Source organism: Oncorhynchus kisutch, linkage group LG13, assembly GCF_002021735.2.
Source record: "Oncorhynchus kisutch isolate 150728-3 linkage group LG13, Okis_V2, whole genome shotgun sequence".
NCBI classification, from domain to species: Eukaryota; Metazoa; Chordata; class Actinopteri; order Salmoniformes; family Salmonidae; genus Oncorhynchus; species Oncorhynchus kisutch.
This window is the reverse complement of record NC_034186.2, coordinates 75,021,384-75,032,342: the sequence shown is the minus strand read 5'-3', so window position 1 is coordinate 75,032,342 and position 10,959 is coordinate 75,021,384. Positions and strand designations below refer to the sequence as shown.

The following is a 10,959-nucleotide window of genomic DNA, read 5'->3' as shown; positions in this document are numbered from 1 at the left end:
ACACACACACACACTTAATAGAAATTAACAATGACCCCCCCCTCCAAACACACACACACACTAATAGAAATGAACAATGACCCCCCCCCTCCAAACACACACACACTTAATAGAAATTAACAATGACCCCCCCTCCAAACACACACACACACTTAATAGAAATTAACAATGACCCCCCCTCCAAACACACACACACTTAATAGAAATTAACTATGACCCCCCCCTCCAAACACACACACACTTAATAGAAATTAACAATGACCCCCCCCCCTCCAAACACACACACACTTAATAGAAATTAACAATGACCCCCCCCTCCAACACACACACTTAAATAGAAATTTAACTAACTGACCCCCCCCCTCCAAACACCCCACACCTTAATAGAAATTAACCATGACCCCCCCCTCCAAACACAACACACTTAATAGAAATTAACAATGACCCCCCCCCCCTCCAAACGCACACACACTTAATAGAAATTAACATGACCCCCCCCCCCCTCCAAACACACACACACACTTAATAGAAATTAACAATGACCCCCCCCCCCTCCAAACACAACCACACACTTAATAGAATTAACAATGACCCCCCCCCTCCAAACACACACACACACTTAATAGAAATTAACAATGACCCCCCCTCCAAACCACACACACTAATAAGAAATTAACTATGACCCCCCCCCCCCCCCTCCAAACACACACAACACTTAATAGAAATTAACAACCAACCCCCCCCCCCCCCCTCCAAACACACACCACTTAATAGAAATTAACAATGACCCCCCCCTCCAATACACACACACTTAATAGAAATTAACTAGGACCCCCCCCCCCCTCCAAACCACACACACACCTTAATAGAAATTACAATGACCCCCCGCTCCAGACACACACACACTTAATAGAAATTAACAATGACCCCCCCCCCTCCAAACGCACACACACTTAATAAAGAAATTAACAATTACCCCCCCCCTCCAAACAACACACACACTTAATAGAAATTAACAGATGACCCCCCCCCCCCCTCCAAACACACAGCACCCTTAATAGAAATTAAACAATGACCCCCCTCCAAACACACACACCCGTAATAGAAATTAAAACAATGGACCCCACCCCCCCCCCTCCAAACACACACACAGGGCCCTCTTAAAGATGGGCTATTGTTGCAGCTCTAAAGGGGATTCTCCAAACTTGAGATGGTCTCCCTCTCAGCAGGCTTGAATCAGTAGGCTTACCACTCCATTATACTGGACTGGAGAAATGGCTAAGCTCCTACATAACACCCCAGGTCAGAAAAAATGGGTCTACCTAGTGTGTGTGTGTGTGTGTGTGTGTGTGTGTGTGTGTGTGTGTGTGTGTGTGTGTGTGTGTGTGACCCCATGACTTGGGGTCATGGCTTAAAGGCTAAGGGTCAGGACAGGGGGGGGGAGAGAGAGAGAGAGAGAGAGAGGAGAGAGAATGAGAGAGAGAGAGAGAGAGAGAGAGAGAGAGGGGGGGGGGGGAGAGAGAGAGAGAGAGAGAGAGAGAGAGAGAGAGAGGGGGAGAGAGAGAGAGAGGGTGGAGAGAGAGAGAGAGCGAGAGAGAGAGAGAGAGAGAGAGAGAGAGAGAGAGAGAGTGAAAGAGAGAGAGAGAGAGAGAGTGAAAGAGAGAGTGAAAGAGAGAGAGAGAGAGAGAGAGAGAGAGAGGAGAGAGAGAGAGAGAGAGAGAGAGAGAGAAAGAGAAAGAGAGAGAGAGAGGTTAGGGAGAGAGAGAGAGAGAGAGAGAGAGAGAGAGAGAGAGAGAGAGAGAGAGAGGAGAGAGAGAGAGAGAGAGAGAGAGAGAGAGAAAGAGAGAGAGAGAGGTTAGGGAGAAGAGAGAGAGAGAGAGAGAGAGAGAGAGAGAGAGAGAGAGAGGTTAGGGAGTATTTATAAGGATATGATAGGTTGCTCTCCAGTCATAGAGGATGTCTTTATACCCATCTCTCTAATAATGTATGAGCTGTTGGCTTTTCCCAGAAAATCCAATGTTTAACCTACAGATCGGACCGCATTCCATGTTTTCCCATTAAGGTGAGGGAGGGCTGGGACGGAGAGATAAACAGAGAGATCAGGACGACAGTGATCCAAAAACCAACCAAGCTCACGACTGAGTACACACGCGCGCACGTGTGTACGCACGTGCACAGACACTAGAGGATTAGAGAGTGTGAGCGAGAGAGAGCAAAACAGACAGAAAGACTGAAAGAGAGAAAGAATATACCCCCCTTCCCCCATCCTCTCCCAGAAGACACTGTTGATATACAGTACCAGTCAAAAGTTAGGACACACCTACTCATTCAAGGGCTTTTATTTATTTGTACTATTTTCTACATTGTAGAATAATAGTGAAGACATCAACACTATGAAATAACACACATGGAATCATGTAGTAACCAAAAAAGTGTTAAACAAATCAAAACATATTTAATATTTTAGTAGCCACCCTTTGCCTTGATGACAGCTTTGCACACTCTTGGCATTCTCTCAACCAGCTTCACCTGGAATGCTTTTCCAACAGTCTTGAAGGATTTATACGGAGACTTGATTACACACAGGTGGATTGTATTTATCATCATTAGTCATTTAGGTCAACATTGGATCATTCAGAGATCCTCACTGAACTTCTGGAGAGAGTTTGCTGCACTGAAAGTAAAGGGGCTGAATCATTTTCCAGTTTTTGATTTGTTAAAAAAGTTTGAAATATCCAATAAATGTCGTTCCACTTCATGATTGTGTCCCACTTGTTGTTGATTCTTCACAAAAAAATACAGTTTTATATCTTTATGTTTGAAGCCTGAAATGTGGCAAAAGGTCGCAAAGTTCAAGGGGGCCGAATACTTTCGCAAGGCACTGTATGCTGAGCACTTGTTGCTGCTTTTCCTTCACTCTGCGGTCCATCTCATCCCAAACCATCTCAATTGGGTTGAGGTCGGATGATTGTGAGGTCATCTGATGCAGCACTCTCTCACTCTCCTTCTTGGTCAAATAGCCCTTACACAGCCTGGAGGAGTGTTCGATCAACGTCCTGTTGAAAAACAAATGATAGTCCCACTAAGCACATCCCAGATGGGATGGCGTATCGCTGCAGAATGCTGTGGTAGTCATGCTGGTTAAGTGTGCTTTGAATTCAAAATAAATCACAGACAGTGTCACCAGCATAGCACCCTCACACCATCACACCTCCTTCTCCATGCTTCATGGTGGGAACCACACATACAGAGATCATACGTTCACCTACACTTTGTCTCACAAAGACAAGGCGGTTGGAACCAAAAATCTCAAATTTGGACTCCAGACCAAAGGACAGATTTCCAATTGTATAATGTCCATTGCTCATGTTTCTTGGCCCAAGCAAGTCTCTTCTAATTATTGGTGTCCTTTAGTAGTAGTTTCTTTGCAGCAATTCGACCATGAAGGCCTGATTCACACAGTCTCCTCTGAACAGTTGATGTTGAGATGTGTCTGTTACTTGAACTCTGTGAAGCATTTATTTGGGCTGCAATTTCTGAGGCTGGTAACTCTAATGAACTTATCCTCTGCAGCAGAGGTAACTCTGGGTATTTCATTCCTGTGGCGGTCCTCATGAGAGCCAGTTTCATCATAACGCTTGATGGTTTTTGTGACTGCACTTGAAGAAACTTTCAAAGTTCTTGACATTTTCTGGATTGACCGACCTTCATGTCTTAAAGTAATGATAGAATGTTGTTTCTCTTTGCTTATTTGAGCTGTTCTTGCCATAATATGGACTTGGTCTTTTACCAAATAGGGCAATCTTCTGTATACCAGCCCTACCTTGTCACAACACAACTGATTGGCTCAAACACATTAAGGAAATAAATTCCACAAATGAACTTTTAACAAGGCACGGTTAATTGATATGTATTCCAGGTGACTACCTCATGAAGCTGGTTGAGAGAATGCCAAGAGTGTGCAAAGCTGTCATTAAGGCAAAGGGTGTCTACTTTGAAGAAACTCAAATATAAAATATATTTTGATTTTTTTAACACTTTTTTGGTTAATACATGATTCCATTTGTGTTATTTCATAGTTTTAATGTCTTCACTATTATTCTAAAATGTAGAAAATAGCAAAATAAAGAAAAACCCTTGAATGAGTAGATGTGTCCAAACTTTTGACTGGTACTGTATGTGATCAGGAGAGGGTGATAAGTGACAGTGTTTCCATGGTGACCCATCATCAGACACATGCTAAACAGACAGCCTACTCTACTGTGGAAGTTTTTACATCAATGATAGTGCTACTACATCAGCATTACTATCAACCTATACCAGCATTACTATCGACCTAGACCAGCATTACTATCAACCTAAACCAGCATTACTATCAACCTAGACCAGCATTACTATCAACCTAGACCAGCATTATTATCAACCTAGACCAGCATTACTATCAACCTAAACCAGCATTACTATCAACCTAAACCAGCATTACTATCAACCTAAACCAGCATTACTATCAACCTACACCAGCATTACTATCAACCTACACTAGCATTACTATCAACCTACACCAGCATTACTATCAACCTAAACCAGCATTACTATCAACCTAAACCAGCATTACTATCAACCTACACTAGCATTACTATCAACCTACACCAGCATTACTATCAACCTAAACCAGCATTACTATCAACCTAAACCAGCATTACTATCAACCTAAACCAGCATTACTATCAACCTAAACCAACATTACTATCAACCTACACCAGCATTACTATCAACATACACCAGCATTACTATCAACCTACACCAGCATTACTATCAACCTAAACCAGCATTACTATCAACCTAGACCAGCATTACTATCAACCTACACCAGCATTACTATCAACCTAAACCAGCATTACTATCAACCTAGACCAGCATTACTATCAACCTAGACCAGCATTACTATCAACCTACACCAGCATTACTATCAACCTACACCAGCATTACTATCAACCTACACCAGCATTACTATCAACCTACACCCGCATTACTATCAACCTACACCAGCATTACTATCAACCTAAACCAGCATTACTATCAACCTAGACCAGCATTACTATCAACCTAGACCAGCATTACTATCAACCTACACCAGCATTACTATAAACCTACACCAGCATTACTATCAACCTACACCAGCATTACTATCAACCTACACCAGCATTACTATCAACCTAAACCAGCACACACACTTGATCTTTAAGTGGGTGTTTAAAATATTTTAATCTCCTGTAGCTGTGTGTGTGTGTGTGTGTGTGTGTGTGTGTGTGTGTGTGTGTGTGTGTGTGTGTGTGTGTGTGTGTGTGTGTGTGTGTGTGTGTGTGTGTGTGTGTGTGTGTGTGTGTGTGTGTGTGTGTGTGTCTGCCAGTGAGTAGTCTAGCCCAAACGCCTATTTGTGTCCAAAATGATTTCTACAGGTGGCTGGGTTCCCATTATTGGCCTACCTTTGTGCATGCCGGTGTATTTGTCCTTTATCACCGTCAGCTCGTAGATCTTCCCGAACTGTTCAAAGATCGGTTTGAGGTCCTTCTCCTCTAGATTCCGAGGAATCTGCCCCACGAACAGCTTGATCGCGTCGGCTTCCTTCATCGGAACACAGCGGGGAGAACGACAGGCGCTCTGCGGGGTTCGAGGTGAGAAGAGCGGGGTGAGTGCGAGCAGAGTCGTGGTCCTCTGGAGAGGAGCGACCAGAGCTGGAGGGTGTTGGAGGAGAGAAGAGCGGGGTGAGTGCGATCAGAGTCGTGGTCCTCTGGAGAGGAGCGACCAGAGCTGGAGGGTGTTGGAGGAGAGAAGAGCGGGGTGAGTGCGAGCAGAGTCGTGGTCCTCTGGAGAGGAGCGACCAGAGCTGGAGGGTGTTGGAGGAGAGAAGGAAAAGGAGATGGACATAAAAACAAGATATGTAAATGTGTTCTTTTATTTATTTCACAATATAGGATAATCATTGATTAATTGAATAAAACCAAATCAATATTTTTGGATGAATTCTCATATCTTTACAATATTAGCCTATTGACACAGACAATGGCACTTGCGCCTCTCATAAAAACAATTATGCAAATGATGATCAGCCAATCAAAAGATAATTAAGACATTTAAATTGCAATAAAACAGAAATTAAAATTAAATATCAATAAAAGTGATATATTACCTTTCGGACGTGAGAGTGTTCAGAGCCCCTGGGGAAAGGAAAATATATGGTTTAGACGGTAGATGAGCGCTGTAGAGCGGCTGTGAGCGGTTTCTTTGTTTGGCCAGCTGTAGGTTACATACACTCATTGGATGTCAACGTATGGGGGCTCATCTCTTTGTCCGCCCCGGCTCAACATACACACAAAACACACACAAAACACATGCGCACAAAAACACAATATGGAGCTTTGGTCTTAAAAATCCTACCGATTTCAAGAGATCCTTCACTCCACGTTGTAAAATAATCCCGAGAGTAATTTGAGATTATTTTGTTTATTTTAACCACGTTTTACCGTGGCGTTGTTGTCTTCAGTGCGCGTCTCCTGTTACCCTCCCTCCGGGAATAGTAGGCTCAATGCGATTCGTTCTCCGCTCTTTGTGCCAATCGCTCCCTCTCCCGGTTTCGAATCCGTAACAGATCAGTGGAGTTGCTGCTCCCGTTAAGGTCTCACGTCTTGGCAAGCGATCATCAGATCACATATCCCCAACCCGGTGCCTTGGTGATCCGTTATTTGCTCTATCCTCTCGTCACGACTCTTGGCAAATCCGGTAAAGCCAGTCAGTCACTCTCTGAGTCTGTTCGAATAGTCAAATTTCTGCAATAATTAGGCTACAAGGCTATATTCTTAAAAACTATTTCTGCAGCAGCCAGCTATTGATAAATCCAGCAGTCCATTTATATAGACATTTAAGGGTTAACACATATATTAAAATATACGTATTAATATCTAACGTTTCCCTCCCGCGCTACCCCTCTTTTCCCTCGCTGTATAGGCTACCGTAGCGTTTGACGTCGTCTGCCGGTGTCTCCCTCTCTCTCTAGCCTGCCCTCCCTCCCCCCTCTCCCTCGAGCGGTTGACAGGCTGTGACGTAGAAGGCAGGGACCGTCAAAAACTCTACTCCAATCTTAAAAAGAAAACCCATCTTATCTTTCGTAGACGTAGCCTACACCTTTTAGTCCTGAAAGTAGCATATATGGAACACTGTGGAATATATATCGACAGCTATTTCAGTTATCAAAACCAGGATTAGTCGACTATTTGTATAAGCGTTTTCAAACTAGCTCTTTGACTATGTCTGCGTTTAGTGTCCAGTGTGTGAGTGCTCGTGGACGGTGCCTGTAGTTCTGGAACGCCGTGCTACCTATTGTTCTGGCCGCGAGCTCTGGCCGTGGTGCTGAAGCCTGCCATACTACCAGCACGCGCGAGCGGCGTCATGACTACAGCTGCGCACACAACACACACACGCCAGGCTTGAGGTTGCCCTAACCAGTTCTCTTCTGCGTGTTGAACAAACGCTAAATTCGTAATCATATCCATAATGTGCACAAATAGGCTAGCCTAATGTGAGAGAGAAAGGGGAGAGAGCGAAAATAGAGAAGAGGATAGGCCTATACTACAGACTACACTGATCTAACAGTATGGGTTAACCTACAATAATACACCGTCGTTTCAGCCTAGTGAGGGAGGGATCCTCACCCCTCTGATACAGACAGGCACAGCAGACCTCATCTGTCCATGGTCCTGAACCAAGATATTTACAACCTTCATCAAACTATGAAGCTTTTTAACTCATCTTTATTGCTGGTGGGGTTCTCTTTGGTCTCTTTCCGGTGTGTGTTTGTTTTCTTCTTCTGCCACCCCCCTCGCGCTTGAGGAGAGGATTCAGAGAGTTCAGGGTAATTTACTCTGAAAGGTCACCATCTGCCTCCCACCACCTCATGCCCCCCTCTCACCGCCTACTGCCCCCCCCCCCCACCGTTATATATCGTCCGTTCACACACGCGGGGTCTATACCAGGCACAAGCTGCTGGACGGCACGCGAGGGCTACCACGGGGATCTACACCGTATCACCCACTGAGCGTAGCTGTAGGCAACGGCACGCGCATGCATGAGGAACGGATGTTCGGGCCTCTTTCATGGTGGTGTCAAAACTGGGTCTTTTCGGTTTCTCTGTCGTCTGTGGAGTAGGCTTAGGCCTAGAATAGTGCGAAATTGCCCCCTATAGATCCTGATTTATGGTCAGGTTAGCATTTATACCCAGAATGGTGTCGTTTGTTTCGTAGAGGAAACGTTAGATCCATGAAGTCATATTAAGCTTACTTGAGTTATTATCACAACACAACCTAGTCTATTCTGAACAAGGGAAGACAAGTTGGCTACAGCTTTACAAGCACACAATACGGCCACCTGGCCACTGTTGAGGATATGAAGGTCTACTTTATTACAATGTACTGTAGGTCTCAGTGGACATCTAGGCCTGCTAATTGGGGGAAAGAAAAGTGCACAACATAGAAAAAGGCGAACTATTTTCTGGTTTCAGTTTTTATTTCAAATGAAGTTTGTGATAGCATTTCCACACACTCGTTTGTCTTTTTCAAAATAATACAAAATCCATATACTTCTACGCAATAACTCCTGATCATAAACTCTGACACGGTAGCAACAAAGGGAATTTTCTACAGCTCCTCTTAAGAAAAAAAATAAATTACATGTATTTTTTATAATAGATAAATTACTATCCTTTTTTTCAGACTTTTTAATATAAAACGTTTTGTTTCTACTAAAAACGATTTAATACATGAAAATGACATTCACAGATAGACTCATAAAAGAATACACCCAGGGCTGCATACTCACACAAATAAACACAAATAGGCAACTTCACAGAGACAGGAAGACAAACACACACACAACACACACCATCTAAGGGTAGCAAAATATAATTTGTTCTTCTTAATATGATGAGTGAAAAATATGAATACTTTATATGAATATATGCATACAGTTAACATGTACAGTATGCCTACAATTCAAATCATACCACAATATAGGAGATATTTATGTATATGTATATTAAGTATATGTTCACACAGAAATATAGACATACAAATGTAATATTGACTGACAAATATACACATCGTTCACCTGTGGAGTGTGTGTGTGTCTGTATGCTGTAGACGTAACATACAGTAACATGTTACAACTATGTCAAGGCATAGGGGCAATATCTGTGAAAAAGAGCTTTGTTTAAGTCCAAGACAGAACCCTTTAAAGGCCCAGTGCACTCAAAAACGTGATTCTACTGTGTTTTATATATCCTTCCACACTATGAGTTTGGAATAATACTGTGAAATTGTGAAAATGATGATAATGCCATTTTAGTGTAAGAGCTGTTTGAAAAGACCGCCTGAAATTTCTCCCTGTTTTGGTTGGATGAAGTTTTGGTCTGCATGGTGACATCACCAGTTAGTTAAGCGACCAAAAAGAGAAATAGTTTCAAACCTCTCTGCCAATAACAGCTACAGTAGTTTTCGGTTTCCTAGCAAAATTCTTGATTGAGAAATTGCTCTTTGCTAAGAAGTTATTTTGTTTCTTTTTGACCATTTGAATTGAAAACAGTCACAGTAAGGTACTTAATTGTTACCCAGAAAGGATTTGATATTGAGATAAAAACAGCTGAATTGAACCTTTCAGACACAGCTTGCCCTTCAGCATATTGTGGCAAATGCATTTCTGAAAATGAATGCATAAATGAATACAATGTTATTTCAATACCTACCATTCTTGAACATATTGATGGGTCAGATGATACAAATGTCTCAGGTAGTGGTATATTTTCTGTATATAGCAGAGGTGGTTGGGTGTAACCTTGGCTGAGGCCTGAACACTGGTATTAGCTCTCAGGGGTAATGCCTTGGCTTTAGCTCAGTGGGCTAACAGTCGGAGGGCACAGGTTGGATACCTGGACAGTCACCAATAGACCATACAGTCGTTTCATTCTACCCCTGCTGGTTTTCAGATTGGGGGCGTTCTCAGGTTATGGACATCTCTCCACTATTGTCCTTTAAAAACAGGTCACTTGTACTAGGCCACCATTTTACATTTTGGTATGTTTTCACCAAATGTTGATGATGCTGTATAAACACTGAGGAGACATTTAAAATAGTTTTTTGGCATATAGAACACAAACATAGAAAACATACATCATAGACATACACTGCTATTGGATTATACCTTCTGGGTCCCATCTATCCATACTAGCATACTACATAGTATGCATGGACAATACTTCACCTCACACTAAGTGGTATGCAAGTTTGGCTACTGGGACAGAGCTCTGGACCCAGGTCCTGGGTGTACATACATCATCCACAGCATCTCTCAGCCATAGAAACAGAACGAGTGGACACAGAAATCAGATATATTCCATATTATGGAGCTCTGTACAATGTCATTGGCACATTCTTTGCATATGCAGATAACCCATCAAATGTTAGAAATGTAGTAAGTAACAAATTAACTCACATTCCAAAACATCCCTTCTATAACGGCTGTACATCTGGCCCAGAACACAATTCAATCCCCACTTTATGTGGTAATATATCCACTCCATTTCTATGGTCTGATCATTTCTATGGTAACCTGCGCTTTGACTAACCCCTTAAACCCTGATCCCTGGCTGATCTCGGCTGGAAGCCTGTTATTGGCTGGTCAGTGCCTCTTGGCCCGCTGAGCACTCTGGGTACATGAGGCGCAGCAGGCAGTCTTGTAGTAGGAGTAGACACACAGTCTGGCCTGAAACCACCATCACACAGTTATGACGCAGGTCCCTGCAGTTCTCATCTACAGAGAGAGCCAGAGCAGAGCAGAGGAGAGGAGAGGAGAGAGTGGAGGAGAGAGTGAGGAGAGAGTGGAAGGAAGAGTGGAAGGAGAGAGTGGAGGGAG

The 10,959-nt window shown here is 43.1% G+C and overlaps 1 protein-coding gene across 1 annotated transcript in view; it reads right to left on the bottom strand.

Moving 5' to 3' along the window:
* LOC109884921 (CUGBP Elav-like family member 3-A) overlaps positions 1–7,189 on the bottom strand; it is a gene marked incomplete in the record, with an annotated part of 75,636 nt that extends 68,447 nt beyond the window's left edge. The window contains 3 exon segments of the mRNA XM_031787369.1: positions 5,487–5,887; positions 6,191–6,218; positions 6,439–7,189. Coding sequence (XP_031643229.1) covers positions 5,487–5,631 — 145 coding nt within the window.
* Between the last annotated feature and the right edge of the window lie 3,770 nt (positions 7,190–10,959).